The sequence below is a fragment of the Vanessa atalanta genome, chromosome 16, assembly GCF_905147765.1.
Source record: "Vanessa atalanta chromosome 16, ilVanAtal1.2, whole genome shotgun sequence".
NCBI classification, from domain to species: Eukaryota; Metazoa; Arthropoda; class Insecta; order Lepidoptera; family Nymphalidae; genus Vanessa; species Vanessa atalanta.
This window is the reverse complement of record NC_061886.1, coordinates 2,976,386-2,997,964: the sequence shown is the minus strand read 5'-3', so window position 1 is coordinate 2,997,964 and position 21,579 is coordinate 2,976,386. Positions and strand designations below refer to the sequence as shown.

At 30.7% G+C, this 21,579-nt stretch overlaps 2 protein-coding genes across 3 annotated transcripts; one reads left to right on the top strand and one right to left on the bottom strand.

Moving 5' to 3' along the window:
- The first annotated feature begins 2,174 nt into the window (after window positions 1-2,174).
- On the top strand, window positions 2,175-5,454 carry LOC125069966 (lysozyme 2-like). Its single transcript, XM_047679601.1, has 4 exons — window positions 2,175-2,551; window positions 3,080-3,256; window positions 4,368-4,441; window positions 5,257-5,454. The coding sequence occupies exons 1-4, from the start codon at window positions 2,491-2,493 to the stop codon at window positions 5,398-5,400; spliced, it is 456 nt and encodes a 151-aa protein (XP_047535557.1). The 5' UTR covers window positions 2,175-2,490; the 3' UTR covers window positions 5,401-5,454.
- Window positions 5,455-5,600: 146 nt separating this feature from the next.
- On the bottom strand, window positions 5,601-20,698 carry LOC125069965 (low density lipoprotein receptor adapter protein 1-like). 2 transcript variants are annotated; one of them, XM_047679599.1, is made up of 6 exons: window positions 20,529-20,698; window positions 11,810-11,983; window positions 10,500-10,605; window positions 8,106-8,277; window positions 6,473-6,535; window positions 5,601-6,288 (listed from the first exon to the last, which is right to left on the bottom strand). In XM_047679599.1, the coding sequence occupies exons 1-6, from the start codon at window positions 20,575-20,577 to the stop codon at window positions 6,208-6,210; spliced, it is 645 nt and encodes a 214-aa protein (XP_047535555.1). In that variant the 5' UTR covers window positions 20,578-20,698; the 3' UTR covers window positions 5,601-6,207. The 2 variants fall into 2 exon arrangements, with proteins under 2 accessions (XP_047535555.1, XP_047535556.1); XM_047679600.1 differs by lacking the exon at window positions 20,529-20,698 and adding an exon at window positions 16,300-16,326.
- Between the last annotated feature and the right edge of the window lie 881 nt (window positions 20,699-21,579).

Genomic DNA, 21,579 nt, shown 5'->3' with positions numbered 1-21,579 from the left:
AAAGAAATAAAGAAAAAACATATATATATATACTATATATATATATACAAGTATTGTTGTTTCACAGTAATTTACATGTTTAGTGGGTGGTACCTACCCAGTCGGGCTTGCACAAAGATCTTTCATCAAGTAAAGTAAATTGTGGTTAGAGTCGGTTCTCAGTTATTTCTTAAGGGAGTTTTTCAAACTTAAACTAATCCTCCATGAATAATCCTAAAACATAATGGTTGAGCAGAATTTAGTTTTATTACACCAGAGGGATACCTCTAGCTGAGCTGCTCCCCAAACTCTGGGAGAGCTGCAATTTTGGGCACGTCTCTGGTCGGGGCAAGTGGAATCATATGCTAACCCGTTATTCCTTCGTTGTGGACTTCTGCAACATAAGGATGCCGAACTATACACCACTCACTTTCAACTTGAGACGGTGCAGCCAGCCATGCTTTTTCTTACCGAGCCCAGATATGCTCTCTGGCTGATAGGTCTTTCTCTCCTACCTGGGGTATAAATTAAATCAATCCTTTGATCTACGGACTGGGTTGTGCGTCAGAGATAACATCTGCTCTCGTCGGTTCGGCAGCTTTGAAGATAAATTGTTTCCGTGCTGTAGCAGATTCCCTCCGCTGAGATCGTAATTCTTGATGATTTCAATACCCACCACGCCGAATGATTTGGATCATGCGGGTAGATTTCTTGAATTTGGTTCTTCACATCGATTTAGTATATGATATGGTCACATTGATATCGCAAATACCAGATGTAGAGGATTGTATACCTTCCCTGTTGAACCTTCTGCTGCCTTTTCATGCAGTTGGCTACCAGGTTACTGTCGATCACATTCTGGATTCGCGGGTCCACGGTTTCGTCTGGAGAACAGTGCCAGTTGCGTGCAAGGAGCGCGGCGCCCTAACGACGCCGCCAAATGTTTGAAATATATTATTATAATATATCCCAACAGATTGGGATGGGATGCGGTCCTTCTTTGCATCTTCCCTTGGGCGCAGATTTATTTCTCACCGCATGATACGAACGTTGTCCCGTATTCGACAGCACCCATTGGTGGCAAGTTCCTGATACTGGTACGCTTCAATTAAGGAGGTTTTGGTCTCTCGTTAAGGCCGTCTTAGAGAACTTCTGTCAGCATTATTTTCCAACTCTGCGCACGGAGGATGAGTCATTGGCCTATAACACGTAGGAAAAAGTTATCATAGGCGGTGGTAGTCACTTTCCATCAGGTGAGCCTCCTGCTCTTTTGCCACCTATAGCATAAAAAAACCTTCAAAACATTTTTTTTCTAACGTGTCGTCGTATAAATCTACCATATCATTGTCCTTGCATTTAACCCATATTATAGAATCCACACTGCCCTAACCCACAAAAACGGGAAGTGTGATGATACATTTTTTTCATCATCTCTATATCATGATTGTTGGTTGATGAACATAAAAATTATAACAAAATCGTTTTCATGATAACGATATAATTGCCAGTTATCTTATTTAACCTTATTGATGTAAATACTTATAAAGTTATCACACATCAATATAATATCGATCGATATCAGGTTTAATGTCTTCTTTTATATACCTACTTATCCACTCAGGCTTTAACAAAAGAATATCTGGATTTTTATAAGAGAATAATTTTAGTAATAAGTATATTATTTGGTCTCATGTGCTTAATAAATTGTGTCGTTTCTTAACATGTACCATTTAAATCATTCAAATATGTACTATAGGTCAATGCTCTTTACGGAATTTAACAATTACATTTGGTTTGAAGATTAATTGAAAACCTTATTAAAACAAAGCTGAGTAATTTTCCATGCTTATGATGCTTAAAATAATAGTTGTGTAATATTTATAAAATATACTAACTTTGATAATTAATAAATAGGATATGTTTTAGATAACTTTAGTAATACAAATTTCTTAACTTAATGTTTTACTCATCCAAAAAGAGCTTGTGAAATAAATATTGACAATTAAATTTGTTCTCTGTTTCACCTTAAGAATAAAATATAGTCAATTAACTCGTAGAGTTCCGTTCATTGTTAAGTAATTATCTTACGTATAACCTTCTAGACGCGATCGGAGTAAGAGCTTTGACTCACGGATGTTATAATTTAATATTTAATGCAATCGAAGAACAAATCGATCGTCATATCATTCTTAGAATCATGTAACGTACTGAAATGTGATTGGTTGGAATAATATATTCCCATCAACAGAAATTCAATTTAATAAATTTAAATCCGTGTTCCGCACTAAGCTATCGATGGTATGACTTATCGGTTTTTATAGAACACAGTTACATTTTAGATCCGTATTTTCGACCGAAGTGCCCACTGTCGTATTTTTTGTGGATGAAATTATGTCATCGTTCGGAATATTTGGTATTGTTTATGAGAAATACGATAACTTATATTGAATTTAAAGTTTCCTTCATTTAGCTCCGGTCTTCAATACATTGACGTGAAAACTTACTGGTGAAATGTGCGCAAAAATGTTACCATCAATATTTGTGAGTTGTTTTCTTATAAATCTTGTTACGGGTATGTATTGACTTTCTTAATAACATTATTTATCTCTTTGCTTTTTGGAAATAAAATCAATGATGGCGAATGACAATTATCGTTTACAAAACGTACCTTAGGATTCAGTGTTAATGTTTTGCAAAGCGAAAACGTTTGAATTAATGTGAAGTTCCGAAGTAATCACAAATATAACGAATTTTTCATGCAATATTTTCTTTCCTTCGAGTTTTTTCGTTATCAATCAAAAGCTAGCTATTCGACTAAATTAAAATATGATATGCTTCCTACAATATTTCGGCCCTTAATTTCTCCTATAGAGATAAAAAGATTCCTCATCGTTCAATCCTGTTTATTTAATCATGGTTTTCATATTCAATAGTCACGTCATTATCTATATATTAAAATAATTATTTAATTTTTAATGCATAATATTTTATTATTATTAGTTTACGTGTATAATTATTTTCTGTAAGATAATAGTTTTATTTATTTATTTACATGAAATCAGTTTTTATCCGCTTATAATAAGAATTATGTCTATTTTAGGTACATACGTATCCAACTTGAACGATTCTTGCTTAAGATGCCTCTGTCACGTGTCCGGTTGTGATCTATCCCATGGTTGTTCAGACGGTTATTGTGGACCGTATTACATATCCAGAGTGTACTGGGTCGACGCTGGAAAACCTACTCTACCAGATGACAGCCCTGAGAGGAAAGAAGGTACAATGATTAAGTTTTCCCACTTACTTTAATACTTCGAAGATCGACTACCATAAACGACTAAGTGAAGTGCACGTGATGATGATGATGGAGTGAGAGAAGCAGTGTTGGTGAACACTTTGTAAAGCAGCCTCCAAAATAAACGACTTTTACCAAGGGATTTCGAAAACATTTGGTCGAAGATGTTGCTGTGGGCTCCCAAACATTTCGTATCTATTTAAGATTAATATACTTCGATACCGACGCCGTTTAACTGACTATCTTGATTAAGCATGGTGAATATTTTTATACTACCCAGTGTGTTGTAACTGACCGATAGATGGCGTTGTGGCTCATCAACTTCTATAGTCTATTCCAATAGAAGAAGGAATTAAGATATAAACCTTATATTTATGTATTTCATGTGATTTGTTAATAGCTCAACTACATTGTGCACTATTGACAGTTCTAGATTCATATGAATTTATATACAACCCAATTTCATCAAATTGAATATCACTATCACTTTAATTTTACTTCCAAAGTTGCGACGACTTTAAAACCAATTTTTTTTAATCTTATATATTAATAGCGTAAGCCCAAGTGATTATGGGACGATAGCTACTAAATCTAAATCTAAATCTAACTACAGCTAAATCGGTTATAATCGGTATAGCATTTTGAAGACCTCCAGCCGTAGATGTGCATAAAATTAAAATAAGTTTCTGACCGGCTAGCGAGCGGTACTACGGCTGTGTAAGAAAAAAAAATGAATACGTAAACATTCGAACTGAACTATTGTATACTATTTGATATTAAATTTTTCATTTAAATGAAGTTTCGTAATTTTGGCGCCAAATGTGACTTAGTGCAGTTACAGTGAAATTAAATCAAAACAAAACTTGTCATACAACATAACCTGGTTTCGAAATCCCAAAAAAAATATTTTAAATAAACGCGAAGTTTCGCGGGAAACCCACTAGTTTATAATGAACATTATAGATTATTCAAGCTGCAAATTTTGTCCTTTTGTTTTTGGAGTAGACTATTTAACGTATTAAATATCAATATCTTTACAATAACCATAATAATTTAAATATTAAACATATATGATGGTTTTCTTCTTTAACAGCTTATGAAGATTGCGCAAGAGACTATTACTGTTCCCAGAGAATCGTACAAGGCTACATGGCGAAGTTTGGAAAGGTATTTGTAGCATCTTTTTCTTTTCAAACAGATGATTAAGATTTAAGTTATACAAATTTAAACTGAAAAAAGGTTGTCTATATTTGTACCTATATTCAAAGTTTTTGTTTTGATGTTATAAGTATACCTGATAAAAATAAATTCCTCTTATTAAAAAAATAAGTTTTTGGCTTAGCATTAGATTGACTATGTTTTCTTTAACGATTTCGGTCACACTGACAGTGAAGACTGGCAAAATTTGCAGCATACTATAGTCCACAGTACTCAGCTTAGTCCATACCCTCACCTCCACATTCATCCAATGGGACGTGATTCAATCATGGCCGACTTTACTGTGCTTTCTGAGATTCGGAAGTGCAAATACTCACTATTACCATAATCCATGCACCTGCTGAATTAATAGAAAACTTCAATACTTTTTTGCTCCATAACCCAAATTTAATCCGCGAGATCGGAATCTACAGCCTTACAAGCTAGCCGTTAGACCAATGAGGCAGGCAACTTTTTAAGAAAGCTATTTTGGGTTGATGGTACTGTGACTACCAAAAATAATATTTTTGATTCGAAACTTGCGTGAGTCATTGCTTTGTGGTTTTGAGCACAAGGGATATAACATAGGTACCAAGGTTGAAGGTCAAAGGAATAGTTAATATGCCTTAATGCCAATGTCTCTGTCTGGTGGCGAACATTAGCCATCGGGTGCTAAATTTGTCAAAATAAAAAATAAAAAGAGTAATAACATTTATTTTAATTTTTATAAAGAAAAATATTGTGATAATTATAGATTTATTTATTAGTGTATTTTTATTTTTCAGGACTGCAATGGAGATGGTGTAACAAACTGCTTCGACTACATGATGATAAACCACCACGGACCGTCATGTTCGGCACCACTACATACCACGCAGTTGGGGCGTCGTCGACTGCAGCTCTTCAACCAGTGTCGTTTTAATCAATGACAATAATCTTTAACGCGATAATTAGTCAACTTATTAAATGATTTTTGTAACGAATGCTATTACTTATTTATTCATGGCTTAAAAACTCTCGGCAAAACATCGAGGAACCTTTGGAAAATATGTATTTTCACGCGTTCTTGTGGCTTTAAACATAGTTGAAATTTTCATATCAACTGGAAAACATCTTTGAGGAAATAAATAAGTAATATAATAATAATAATCATAATTTATATAAAATTATACGTATATTCCGAATGATAATCAATTAAAACTGTAATTATTGTTTACTATTTTATTAATACATTAAAAGTCCAAATATAACAAAGTACAATACATTTATAATACAATAATCTTTATTATTCATATAAAAGAGAAAAATTATGTGTATATGTAATGTAGCATAAAATTAATACATTCCCCATCGACGGTTCTCGTATTTTATGCAAAGATCGTCGTTTTATGCTTCATCGATAAGTAAGTTGTTTTAATGAAACCTTATTTTAGAGAGAAAGAACAGTTATTTTTTAATAATTATTTTTTTCTTAAAAGATCTTAAAATTGATTTTCAGAAATTATAGCTAATATAAATATATAGTAATATTTTTCCTTAAATATAAAAGTATTTATATATATAGTAGCCCAGCCTTCATTTTGTTTTAAAGCTATTTAACTTCGATGCTGATGTTTATAAAAAATATATAAAACCAACTTATCAATTATTATCATATCGAATAATAGTAACTAATTCTACAAATACGTTTATAAGTATACTTTTTTTTAAATATCTAAATATGTTCTTAAATAGGCTTAGGCGAAAGTCACAAGCGGAGCGGGAGAGTTCCATTGTTCGCCGTCGCTTTCTTCCTCAGATTCATCGGGAAAGTGCACCTGTCATAAATAAACTAAATCATACAAAATATTACGATACCAAGTCAAATATTATATTCCAAAAAGTTTTTACTCTGGCTGAATTCGTAATACTAACGCATGTCATGTCTAGCTTGTTCACAAGACTTTTTTAAATTAATGAAAAGGAACTTCAGTTTAGATGATAAATTTATTTTTAATTTACCCATGGAGTAACTAGTCGTTTACCACCCGATTTCAAGGAAGCAGCTTGATTTGCTTGCCATGCCTGCAAATAAAATAAGGAAACATTCAAATCAAATCAAATCAAAATATACTTTATTCAATAAAGCTTTTACAAGCACTTTTGAATCGTCATTTAAAGTAAAGCTACCACCGGTTCGGAATGTAGATTCTACCGAGAAGAACCGGCAAGAAACTCAGTAGTTACTCTTTTTTAAAATCTAAAAATACAGTCTTGTGAGTTGCTTGCCGGTACAGTTAACAATACTTGCTTATTAAAAAAAAAAAATTAAAAAATATGCGCTTTAATTGCAACTTGCGATGCATATGCACGCACATGATTATCACGTGTGATCCTTCCATTAACACGGGAAGTATATTATCCCATATAAAATTGATCACATGTTGGTTTTGATCAATCCATCAATCAACGTCATTATTTTCAGCAGCAGTTATTAAATTGAATGAATGAATGGAAGAATGAAATATACTTTATTGTACACCACAAACAAAACGAAACACACAGAAATAAAAGTAAAACAAAATTAGTAAAATAAAAAATAAAAACGTAAAAACTAAAAAGTGTTGTAAAATGGGCGGACTTATGGCTAATTAGCCATCTCTTCCAGACAACCCAATCTGAAAGAGAATTTTTAAAACCATCGTCGTAGGCGGTGCAGTCTTAATTCTATTTAAGAATATATTATATCTTTTTAAGAATATATATTTAAGAATTTTGTTATTAAACATATTAACGACACTAAAGTACAGTACAGCCTATAATTTTAGTAAACATAATTAAAAATCGTAAAAAAAAACTTAAACGTCTTCGTCGATAACTTTAAAATGAAACGATGCCAATATTTTACTTAAAATACTAATTTAAATGTCATAATTATCATCATTATTAGGGGATATTTTTTTTTATTTATTTAATTTTAATACCATACTGTTTATCAGTTTTACTAAGCGTGTGTTGATATAATGAGAGTAAAGGTTAATTAGGTAACGTTCAATTGAAAATTAAATTCAAAGTTCCTACTTTAATCGCATAAGGAAGGCAAAAAATAATATTATAATTTAATTAGTTTCATTCCAACACTAGTTTTCAATTTTTAGCTACTAAGATAAAAAAATGTAGTACCTCTAGATATATCCAAGGGAATCATCAAATTTGAATGGAAAGTTAAAATGAATAGTAAATTCTATTTGCCTTCAAAATTTTCCTTTAATTCGTTTTCCGTTCTCTTAAATTGTACGGACTGTCAAAAATATTTTTGTAAACGTCCAAGAAACGTTTTATATTAAAAGTAATGATTAATTTTACAAATTTTTTTAGAGTTTACAAAAATAAATAATCTGGACTTGCGACTCTCATAGAAAAGGTGATAATTTATTCCTAAGTCAATAAAAAGTCTAAACTTACTTAAAAAAAAACTAACATTATAGATATTTACTTTACTACTTAATGAGTGAATACAAACTTACTACTTAAATACTGAATTATTAGTAGGTAATATTGTTGTCTGATTTGTGAGAACACCATATTTAACCACAGAGACGTCACCAGCTTTTACGCAGGTCGTCAATATCTTAGAGCAATAGCCAGTAGTTACCTGGTACGCGTCGTTGAAAGCGTGCGCCAGCGACAAAGCGAGCGCCCGCGCTTGCCTGCGCCGCGCGCACACGAACACGTGCACGACGTGCGAGTCGTCGCCGCCCACGCACTTGCCTTCCACCACAGCGAACACGCGCGCGTTCGCCGCGTCCGCCGAGCAGTATGAGATCCTGAAGGTATTTACACAATGTATACACAATATATACAAAGAGCCCCTTTTTTTCTAATAAAAAGTAAATCTTACCTACAATACAATCCATTTTAGTGAATAAAATTATAATTACAAAATTTATGTAATCGAGGACCAATGCCTAACTTTCTGAAAGCTCATAGATGGTCCTATCAAAATCAAAATGTACTTTATTCAAGTAGGCTTTTATTTAACAAACTATATTAAGTAATGCTTCCATCGTTTCGGAATATAGATTCTACCGAGAAGAACCGGCAAGAAACTCTTTTTCAATATCTAAAAATACAGTCATGTTAGTTAAATACAACTATATATGTATGTACTTAATATATCCTACCTGATAGTCAACAAGCATTAACTCCACGCTTTTTTATCATCTATATAATCTTGAATCGAATTGCCTTCTTTACCAATGAATTTTGTACAAATGATTTGAATTTATGAAACGGCAAAGTAAAAAAATGTCCTATGCACTTTCCTCTAAATTAAATTAACAACTTTATAATATTCAGAACTATCCGTCGCCTAAAAACAGTTGTCCAATATCAGTAAAAAATTAAATAATCCTGCCTGTCTGTTACTTAATTTCATTCTCTCGATATTTAACAAAAGAATACAGCTATAAGAGACATTCTTAAGTAATAAGAGCAAATTTGAAATTAGCAACAGAAAAAATGTAAATTTTGCAAAGAGAGTGCTGGGTGTAAATGGTTTTAAAGAAATATCAATGAGAACAATATGGATGGAACGTACGAGGATTCAAGAAAAACAACAGAGACAACAATAAATATATACGAAAAATAAGCTGTATAATATCGAAAAAACAAGGAAATAAGATAAGGTCAAATAAATAATCATTAAAAATCTAAGTTTTAATTTGCGATAAGCACAAACCTTCCTCTAGCAACACACGTGGTCACTAACAAAACGACACCTACAATTTATACTACGCTAACTCGAATTTTAGTGATAATCGTTTTTTTTGTGCCAAGTTGCTTAACAAATGTTATTTTATATGTATTAATAAAATCGTGAAGAAATATACAAAATTAACGAAGTTACAAATTTGTACAACGCTAACTAAAGGCAATTTTTGAAATCAATCTAAACTCAACTATTAGCGGAGCGTGCGCACACTTTCGAGTTAGCGTAATATAAATTGTTGGTGTCGAAGAGATTTTGATGTCTTCAAATCCATTTATTTAGACCCAGTGTAATTTATGCAGAAAATGTAATTATGGTCCTATACGTTTTAGATATTATAAACATGTCGTAATAAAAACGCTTTGATTAATATCTTACAAAAGTAATTACTATCTGACAAACATAATATATTTAATTATATATTACTCCAAGTTATATTATTGACACATTTTTTTTTATCAAAAGTACAATGTTCTCGCGACGAGACAGGTCATACGATAAATGAGTCAATGAATTTTCTTATGTTACATAAATAATAATTAATATATATGCATGTTAATGTTCATTAATAATAAATAGATTTATATTAATTGTTAGTAACCTTTAGAACTTTAAAAACTTATCATAAAAATACCCTTAAAATGCGGAATTAGAGAGAGCTCAATGATCACGTAGGTCCTAAGTGTTATTTGAACCCTAGACCCTGACTATATTTCAGTAAGGAGGATACTTTAACTCCTTTTACTTGTCAAAACTGCTTGATACAGTAAAAACCAAAATTCCGTGAACATAATTAAATAAATAGTACTAACATCAGTAACATTAGCATTCACAACACTTATACACGATCCGCGATAAACGATCTTATTTAATAAAAACAACATACGTACATTTTGTAGTTAGACAGATTAGTGGTGTGGAAGAGATGGGGTACCTTTTATTTTTCAGAAATATTTTATCACTTAGCTGAGTAGGCATTCTGAGTTATATGGAATTCTTAAGAACGAACAACTGCTAAAGATTGTGGAATCATCTAGATCTAACGCATCCGTGTCACGTCCCTAAAGTCCGGGGACTCTTAGCAAAGGTCGACTGTATATATTGGTTGTGTTATATGCGTTTACGTATCGTAAATCGTTGAACCAGTTGAATCGAATTAAGTTTTAATTTGTTTTTATTTATAGCAGAATTGCTAGCATATATATTTTAAAACGTTATTATAGATATGCAACCTTACTTAATAATATGTTTTCACACCAATAAATTAATAAATTGTACCTGTAAATTGAGACACTGAGCACGTTTTCTTGTGAGTCTGCGTCGGTCACTAGAATGCCCTTGGAACTGATGTCCAGATTCACTCGCTGTAGCTTCTTATTTACAGCTGAAATTAAAAAAATAAAAAGCATTTTAGAAGGATCTTCTACTGATCTTTCTCCGACCGGGTCGGAGATAGCTGTTTGTCTTCCCATCAGCTGATAAGAAACTGCGCAGTTAGCTAAAGATATTCGGCTATGACTGAAAATCGGCCCAGAAGACATTATTTGAGTTCTAACATTAATTATAAGAATTTCTATTTGGCTCTTTCCTTTAATTAATTAATCATATTGTGCTTGTGTGGGAATAACAACCACATCAGCAGTAGTAGCTTATACAGTTAAATTATAGTGAATTCAGGAGGTGATTAAATTAACACAGATCATAAATAAAAATAGCTTCTAATCCAAACTATACATGTAGTAGTATGACTGTGTAGACTAATTATAGAGTTATTTCAATATGGAATATAAAACAATTTCTTATTAAAAATGACTACCCATTGTTTTTTTTTTTGCACGAGTAATAGTGCAAGGTATTAGCTATTGCGTCTTCTTACCAAATCTTTTATTCAGTAAGAAGACGCAATAAAGAAAAAATATTATAGGTAATATAAGAAAAAATAAAAAGTAATCTTAAACATTATTCTAAGTTTATTATGTTTGTTTATTCCGGTGATGATGAAAACTGTGATAATTGACATCTACAAAGGATCACCGACGTGACGCACAGAGACAAAGATAATTCAATATGCATCGTTTTAATTATAATAACAAACACTCAGACCAATAAAATATTATACCAATATTATATGTTTAAATATTTTATTTTTCAAATGGATTTCCGTGCGAGAAGAAAACACTTTACATAAGATAAACATTTGTCTTGATTAAAACGTATTTAATTTTATTAATGTGATTTGTAATTATGTATAAATAAAAAAGAACTGAGTCGAGATGGCCCAGTGGTTAGAACGCGTGCATCTTAACCGATGATTTCGGGTTCAAACCCAGGCAGGCACCACTGAAATTTCATGTGCTTAATTTGTGTTTATAATTCATCTCGTGCTCGGCGGTGAAGGAAAACATCGTGAGGAAACCTGCATGTGTCTAATTTCAACGAAATTCTGCCACATGTGTATTCCGCCAACCCGCATTGGAGCAGCGTGGTGGAATATGCTCCAAAACCTTCTCCTCAAAAGGAGAGGATGCCTCTATCCCAGCAGTGGGACATTTACGGGCTGCTAATGTAATGTAAATAAAACTACTTACTCTTGGCCGTGTGTAAGGCTGACCTTACAGCGAGGGCAGTTGCGGGTGCCGAAGCAGCCCGTTCTACCGGAGCCATACCCGCGTAGCGGACTTCGGAATTGCCTCTCCCGTCACGAGCTTCCCTCCACCAGCCCTCTCCCTCGCATTCCGCTAGGGCCCATTCCTCGCATAATTCTTTAAAAAAAATAAGAAACAATGGAATTATTTTTTTTATTCCGCCTCAAAATACCTATAAAAGTCAATTTATAAAGTCATTACCAGCATGTTCAGCAGCAGAGCCCTGCCACGCTATTCAAAAGTTTCAATTAAATATCAATTAATAGAATGGAATTATTTAAAAACAATAATAATAAATATAACTTTTGTTTTAGTTTTCGATGCTGCGGACAAAACCTAATAAACGTTAAAAATAAGTATATGAAATACTTAAAAAATAATCAAATAAAATTAAAACCAAACAACTTTTGCTAATAAAAAAAAAATACATATTTCTTTCTCAGTTGAAAAAAAGAATACCTAGACATAAAGTAGAAAGTATATAATATCATAGTGAACGACCGCGATAAGCTAATCGCGGCTACCATGATTTCCTTACTGGGCGTAATAACATCATTATTAGCTATAAATTACCATTTATATGAAACGTAATTGTGTGATCAGTCATTCTGTATTCTTTATAAAAAAAAAAAAACAATTATAATACATTATACTAACATGCCTATTATATGATTATAGACTTTTTTTAAAGCAAATTAACGACGTAATTTTGATACAAATAAAAGTAATAACGTAATTAGGGATAAAGAGATCTGAAATATTTTTCACTCGGATAAACGCAAGATTGCGATTTTATGAGAATATTTAATAGTATTCTGCCACTATTTCACGTGGTCATAGTTCTGTTCGTCCATCACTTAAGTACCTACAAAACAAGAGTGGGTGACCAGTTTCTCTTTTTATACATACATATATCGAGAATTTCATGTTAATTGTATCCTAAAGTTTAATAATGAAATATAATTAAACGCATCCCTTATCTATTACACTACACAATAATTAGTTACAAATATATTTGTGTTTTGTGTAGAAAAACTAAAAAAAAATAATAAGCTGTCAATAAAAAATCCGACGTCATAATTTGGATGAGGTTAATGACTCTTTCAACGTTACCAAAAATAAAACTAATACCCACTTAATTTTCTTTCGGAATAGGTACACTATCTGGCCCATCGGAATTACTTCAGGAAAAATTGTAATCCGACTTATCCGTTAATTTTGCTTTAGACAAGTTTAACTTGCTTATAAATCTAAAACTTCAAATTATGGATATATTAAAATTGGTATTATAAAACAGAGTCGGCAGCCGACCGGGTATTAGTTGGAAAATAATTTGCCTGCGTAACTGAATAACAATTTATTGCAAACCCAACGTAAATACAGGTTTAGCGTAAACTGTGTCTAATATTTTGTAACGGGGAACGTATCAAACGCATAAAATTAACACTAAAAACGTAGATTTTTCATTTAAGATAATTAAAGTTAGGTAAAACAAGCAATTACTGTTGTCTGTGCCGTTGTTGAAACCTATAAAATTAGTTATGTCTAATTATTATCTGTGTGATTGCTGGTACTCGTAAGTTGAAGGCTTACGTTTGAAGCATAGAATTATAAAAAAACAAAATTCATAGTTAACATAACCAATGCACCACGTTAGGTATCAGTAACTATTTAATTTAAGGTGTAATTAACGTAAAACGATTTATATATTTAGCGCCATCTCTTGACCAAAATTCTAACTAAGATATAATTTCCTTTTAAAATATATTTATAACAGAAGCGAATTCAAAAACTATTAAGCATTGAAAAGATATAAAGTAATAATTGAAACACGCGACTTCACTCGCGTTTTAGAAAAAATATATGTCCTTTCTTGGAGAGCTTGAACTGCTTCTTACCAAAATTTCATCAAATTCGGTTCAGTGGCTTCTCCGTGTAAAAGCAACAAGCAGACAGACAGAGTTACTTTCGCGTTTATAATATTAGTATAGATTATACGTCTAAAAATAGTTTCGTTTTTAAAAATATTTACTTGATATCAGACCTTGTATTTGGGTTAATATTGTTATTAACGTCTTATTTTATCTGTATATTATTATATTTAAATAAAAATACCGACTACGTATTATTCACATTGTTGTTTTGTCAACGAATAAAGATCATCTTTCTTATGAAACGACTAGATTGATATAAAAAAAAGTTTAGACAAAGTTCTTTTTTCAATTATAAATTTAGTTTAAAGTTTTTTTTTATCTTGATTACACAAAATTATATTACAAATATTCAAATTGGAATTATATAATCTGGTTCCAAAGCAAAGTCAAATTAAAAAATCTTTGTTCAACATAGAAGCATTACACTTGCTTATTTATAGTCCAAAAATCTACCACCGATTCGGAAATAAGCTTCACAGACCCGAGAAGAAGTGCCATAAGAAACTTAAATTAGGTAACGTATATTACAATCATTGTTTTCATTCTATACAAAAAAATATATATTTTCGTTATTTGAAATAGATTGGATGCGATCAGATCTAGCATATTTGAAATATTTTAAAAACAGTTAAATTACTTATATTCATTTTTATAAGCATAAAAATGTTGAAAACTACATTCCTTTTTTATATTATCAAAACACATTTAGGGTTTAATTCTAGTTAATAAATAATGTTTTGATTATAATAATATTTATCGTCACTATCTAGGCCAGACGGATGATAACGGAAATAGGCCATAGGTCAGTATATTAGGCGCAATAACACTATCGAAAGACCATAATAGCCATTCATAATCTAATCTTAATTTAATAAGCTTTGTATACTAAACACGTGGTTCCTTTTTAGTAAACACTTCAGAATATAATCAATTTTTATGTTTTTATACTTATATGTAAAGCTGATGCGAGATATGCTAGATCGATTTGAAAAAATATTTGCTGACTAATATTTTATTGATAAATGGAACAGGCTGTATTAAAAAAACATCACGATCAGACTACAGCCCACGGGCGAATGAAACTGCATTATATTATGTGTCCTGCGGGAAACTAAAGATTAATAAAATAAATTATTATCCATTATAAAATATGGATAAATGTAGATGTCAAAGACAAAACAGTTCAGTGCCTTTTTTTCTCTGTTTGTCAATTCTTCATGATACACTGACGTTCAGTATGACCACGTAAAAAAAAATAATAAAACAAAATGTTAGAATCATACAACGTATATAACGTTTTGATGAATTATACAATAATAATTATGGCCGAAATTCTTGGCAAATATGTTATATTTTATAAGGTACCAATTTACAAATATATCTTCATGAAGATAATCTTGTTTGACTAACGGCCCAATTAAAGTACTATTACAATTTGCATGTTCATGTGACTGGATGGGGGGAACGAATACTTTAAATGGAACATATGAACAGAGTCTAAGCCTAAGACCATATATTTTATTAAGAGTAATATGAATAAATGGCTCTACATTTCAGTGAACCAGAACTAAATATCGGTCGAATCATAGTAAAATTATTAAAAACAGACTTTTACATTTATTAATGTCTTATAGGATTTATTGCTCTGGTAGTGGTTGGTTTTTTTTATTGAAGTTTGAGTAAATAACTTTTTTTTTCTATATTTTAATAAAGGACTCAAAATAGCTATTAAATTTTCGCAAAAGATACCTCTGGGGTTCATATTTCTGCAATGACAATATAAAGCTCGACTGTGAGAACCCAAAGTAAATTTCTAGAATTGTACGGCTCTTGAAAATTCATAATAAAATTGCGCATACATTTTGGCACCATAATATAACATAATAATAAAAAAAAAATTATTATGTTTCAAGAAAACACAAAAACTTCAACACATAACTGTTTTGAAAGTATTAGTAGACGTAGTTGAATTTCAAAACACAAAAGTCAATAATCCACAATCACGGACACAATTATGTCAACTTTCATCCAGATGTGGTTCGACGAACTAAGAATAAATAAATGTTAACGGATGAGATGTGAGCAGTTATAATTACGGCGTTCATAAACCCTAGATAAACGGCTATTGACTCTAGAAAGTGGACATGAAGCAGGTTTTTTTCTTGTATCGTAGAAAGCTATGGATAAATATGTCAAAGCCTATATTAATTTTTTCCTCGCGTCTATTAAAGCAGGTGGACTAACGGTGGACCTTCATGGCGATAGCGGTGGACTACGTCCTATTCGAGTGGGTATTTAAACTAATAACCCACTGTTAGATGACCAGTGCAATGACAATATAAGGAAGGTAAGCTGTCGTCTCTTAAACCTAATATCTATGGTCAAAAGTAGCAACTTCCCTTTAAAAGTCAATCAAATTTTAGTATGTTACAAAAAAATTTGCGACAGGAATATTTTTGAATACCTAGGTAAATGTTGAAAACTAGCTGGTATACGAACTTTTACTCGCGTTCAACATAAACACTCGGCCCCCATTGGTCGTAGTGATCTTATGGAATACGTCTACGTCCGCGAAACAATTCCGATCTAACTTCGACTATTCCTGACAAAAATTAACCTCAGCTTAATGGTAACAGAGGACCAAATTTACTATATTATATCGTTCAACTGAGATCGAACCGCAACTCGATCGTTGCTTTTATAGAATAGGTACATGGCTGAACGGTAACAGTTACGTTTTGATTCGATTACAATAAACTGTCAATTTATTAGTACAACTGATTAAGCGTGTTCAAGCCTCTCCTAAAAAAAAACCTAATAAATCAGAATTTTCTATATTTTTTTCGACGTAAAGACTGGACAACACATCTATAGGCATTGAAATACGTATGTCAAATATAACATGCATATATGTTTATAAGTAAAGAAAAAACAGAACAGAAAATTAATTATTCGAATAAGTGAAATAATTAATAATTTTGCTAGTTTCAAGAAAGTCACCTTCGAATTGATTAGGTTTTATGTAATACTGTACAATTATTTCTTCATGTAGCGTATGTATTTATCTCAACATTCACCGACAAGTATTCTATTCATATTGTATATATTTGAATATAATGTATAAACTCACTTCAATTCACATCCGTTTTGAAGTTCAATGGTGATTCCCTATTTGGATACGTTTAATATTTGACGTTATGACAATTTCACGATGATTTAAATATGGTGAATTTTGAGTTAGTTCTTACATAATAATTCTACGATTCACAATCGCAAAGTGGTGCGCATTTTATAACTTAGAATATACACATATAGGCTACTACGTACGGATGTTCGTCATCAATTAATTAGATTTATAACAGCTGTTCTTTTAAAGATTTGTGAAAGTGTGTCAAATGTTTTTTATAACAAAATAAATCTCTCTCTCAACCCTATCGCAACCCTTCAATCTTTAACTTCGCTAAATGATTCGATATTTTTATTTTAAGCACAACAAGAAAAATAAATAAAGTCAAACTTATTAAAAAAAATTATGTCAGAAGCATTCCAAAGCATGCTCTTTATCTAGTGTTTAAAAAAAAGTTTTTTTTTTTAATCTGTCATGTTAATGTCTGTTTAAAATGTTTACAAACAAAACTGAATGAATGCTATTACGCAATTCACAAGTGTTATCAATGTAGGACTCTCTAGCCTTGGAAAGGATGTTGTATCGTCAGTTTGAACTGGAATTCTGCGAAAATACAATTTCGCCTCATTCACGATATACATATACACGTGATGAATAATTACGCAGTTATTCGAACGTGTAATCAGTCAAAATAAAAAAAAATACATAATTGAAAAGATAGGTACGTTCTATTTTCAAAATAGTTAAAAAAATATATTTCTTAAAGAATACCTTTTCGTTATCTATATTATGTCAAACGGTTTTAAACAAAATACAAATCATTTTATATCAATACCAGCAAATATTATTTTACAGCAATTGAGCTCTCTGGTCCAAATTAGCAGTACGAACGAGTTTTTGTTCAAAAATACTTAATTTATTACGTTGTAAGTACATCAAAAACTGCTAAGAGACCGCGCATGATTTACAGTTAAACGATTTTTTTGTTGTTTAACAACTTTGTATGAAATTCTTATAAGAATAAAATATCTTATCAATATTACGGCGGGAATCTAAATATTACTATTATTATTATATTAACTAATCGTATTTAGATATTAATGTTTAAAAAAGGCCTCTTCATTCTAAATTAAAATTTGCTATACGCTATTCCAACCATAAGAGGAGAAAAGTCAATTAAACAATATTTGGCAGCAACTTGACGCGATATCATTGGTCGAGAACTTGATTAATCTATGATATTCACTATGGATTTGCGAAAAAATGGTGTTTTGAACGTCAACGAAATAGTTATCGGAATTTTGGAAGTAAAATTAAATTAGATAAAAATAGTTATGTGTAATAGTGTTGTATTAATAATCATGAACTCTTAGTAATGCACGATATAACTGAGTTATTAACAAATCGGATGAAATACGTAAATCAGAGGTGATTTTATCTTTTTTCCTACTTCTATTGGAATAGGCTATACGTCTTCATAATTTATAATAATAAAAATATGAAAAGCGTCAAAAGACCAAATGCGTACAAAGATTTAAGTTTAAATAAAATACATCTTTAGATAATAATAATAATAAAAAAACAATACATATAAAAATCAAACAGATATGAAAATGTGTTAAGGACACAATTATCATTCGCTTCTTTTAATTTTTTTTCAAGATAGATCTTAACAAAAAATCATGTAAAATAAATATAAAAAAAAAAATATATATATGAACGTATGTTTTTAACTAACTTTGTTATTTCCATATAATTGTGCATGTATGGCCTTAACCGAAGAGTACCTTAGGACATGAATATTAAATCACAGCTTTACACGCATTACCCTTAGAAGGCAGCATGGGCTAACTTGCTTCCGACGACCACAAAAACTGGCTCATACTTAGGTGTGGTCAATCTAAAGACACTCTTTCATAAACCGAAATATCTATAATAATTCCTAACCAATTTGTCTTCTGTTCATTTGTAATAACCTACTAATTTCAGGAGCTACCAGCTGGATATGAAAAAATATTTTATGTTTAGATAGTAATGTAATAAAATTTATACACTATTATATAACATCACACTAGGGGACCGAAGAAGTAGTATTTGACGCTGATGAAACCGCGTGGAACAGCCAGTAATATACTATAAATATTGACTCAAAATATATGAATGAATCAACATCCATGCCTAGTTTCATTAATCGAGTATTATTTACATCGATGGATGCTTAGGAAAACCTTATCAATGCATATAAGTTGCATCGTAATACATAAAAATTGAAAATTTTACATTTCTAAAATAAGTAAATAATAATAATAAGTAACAACAATACCAAGTGTATTAAACACTTGGTATTGTTGTTATGAACTCGTTATTACAAATATTATTTCTAAATTGGCATTGGCTGAATTATTTTAGGCTAAAACCATAGTACCAATAAATAGCCACCAAGAAAAAAAAAACAACGTCAATGAAAGATTAATTAAGTATTATAAGTTACCTAGTTTCACTTGAACTTTCAACTGTTATTTTTTATAAGGAAATTACGAAAAAATATCATATGAGTTTTACAAACATGATATTTAAATAAATTCAATTATTTTGATTGAACTTAATTAATTTACTAATAATTATTTATTTTATATAATACCTACTTACGAATCTAAAATGCAAGGAACGCAAATGAAATGCAAAGGGCATTATTTTTCACTTCAAATACTGAGTAATGCCTATCATAATGTCCCCACTACACTAGTATCTAGATGGGTGACAACTGATTTTTTTACTGACTATCCAATGTACAATTCAACAGGGAAATGACGCTAAGATGTAAATAAAACATTTCAATCACAATATCTAAGTCGTAGTTACATTAAACTTTTAACGTAGTCACATCTTTAGGCTTGCTTAACTTAGAGCTTGTTTATAGTAGCTTAAGATTAATAAAAGAAAAATAGGAGACTTTCAGATTTATTTTTACTATTTATTTGTGTTGATTTCTGTTTTTTTAACATTGAATATTATTATAACCTTTAATAAGCTGAATTCGCGTTTTACTATATTACAAAATATATACGTATTGTATTTTAAAAGAATACCTTTATTGGCTTCTGAGAAAGCTGACTAAACTAATTTTCCTATTTTTTTATATACTTTCTTATATTGCTCTTATAAATCCCTAAAGACTAATGTTCCATATGGTTCATATAAAGAGTTTGCTGATTTACTTAACTCTTGTAGAAAACTAACACGACAAGTTTTTTTAGTCCCTTTAAGCATCCAGTAAGGCGCATGTTACGAGTTCTAATTCTTCAGCAATTAGAGAGAGAAACTAAACGCATGTAGACCAAGCTTAAGTTGGAGTTAATATATAAACTCACACAGAGACCAAATTATAAAATAGTAAATTTTATATTTATTCTTATATTCGGATTTAATTTTATTCTTATAGTCAATTTTTCAAACCCAATTCACTTAATGATAAAAAACTGGGAGTAACTCACGAAATAAAACTATTTTTATGAATAATAATCATTGGTAAAAATTATAATTATATTAAAATAAATATAAAATGAAAATGTTCACGTTATAATAAAATAATTAAACTTACTTTTGTGCTTCGAATGGTTCCTCCACATTTTTCTTAAAAGCGTCGTCATGTTATTTTCTTTATTATACCCGCTTAAGGCAAATTAAAAAATAGTCTGTATATAGTTCGAATTTTAAAAAACTATGGTACGCAACTTTTCCCGCGCGTGGTCTACAGATAACTGCAACTGAGCTGCGACCAACCCTTTGATATGGGCATACGAGATTCAGGATCGCTACAGAAGCGAGTAGCATAAAAATTAAATCATTTACGCGGTATCTTATGCGTAATAAATTATTTTATCTTAATTTGTAATAAAAATAAATATAAATATGAAATTCGTATTTTAATGTAGCTTACTGTTGGTAGATATTTCATAGGCTTACCTACGTTAAGTACTTATTTAATTATTATACTGTTATAAATATAGATTATAAAGAATTATTAATTTAAATTAAATTTATCGTTATTAAAAACGAATGTGTTTTTATTTTTTAAACAAAATTACAATTGAATTACATTTCGAAATTACGCCTGTTGATTAGTATTTATTAATAGCAATCTCTCTAATCACAGTACTAAAAATGATGAGACGTAAGGCGTGCAATGATTATTAATTATTAAACACTAGTTTCCGCTCTTGGCTTCGCTTCCTATAGCCAGGTTTTTAATTTGTTCCCTTTTTTACCCCTGAATTGTTACCCTTGCATGCATGCATACATTGCATTGTAGTTAAGACATGATACGTAACAAACAAATAAACAAACTGGTGCATTTATAACGTATAATTAAAATTTAAAAGCCGTGAAGAGATAATAAGAAGAAAATCAATAATATAAATATAAAATCAATAATATATTAAGTTAATTTAGCAATTTTTTATGGTCTGCATTCGCCAAAACGATACAAATGTCCATAATAATGACAGTTAAAATTCGAGCATAATTTAAATGTACCCATTCAAACGAGCCTACCGTAGGAGCTCTGGTTATGGCATATTTAAAATAAGAATAGAAATATATAAAAACTTAAAATATAATTTATAATATAAGTCAAACCAACTCAAACTTTA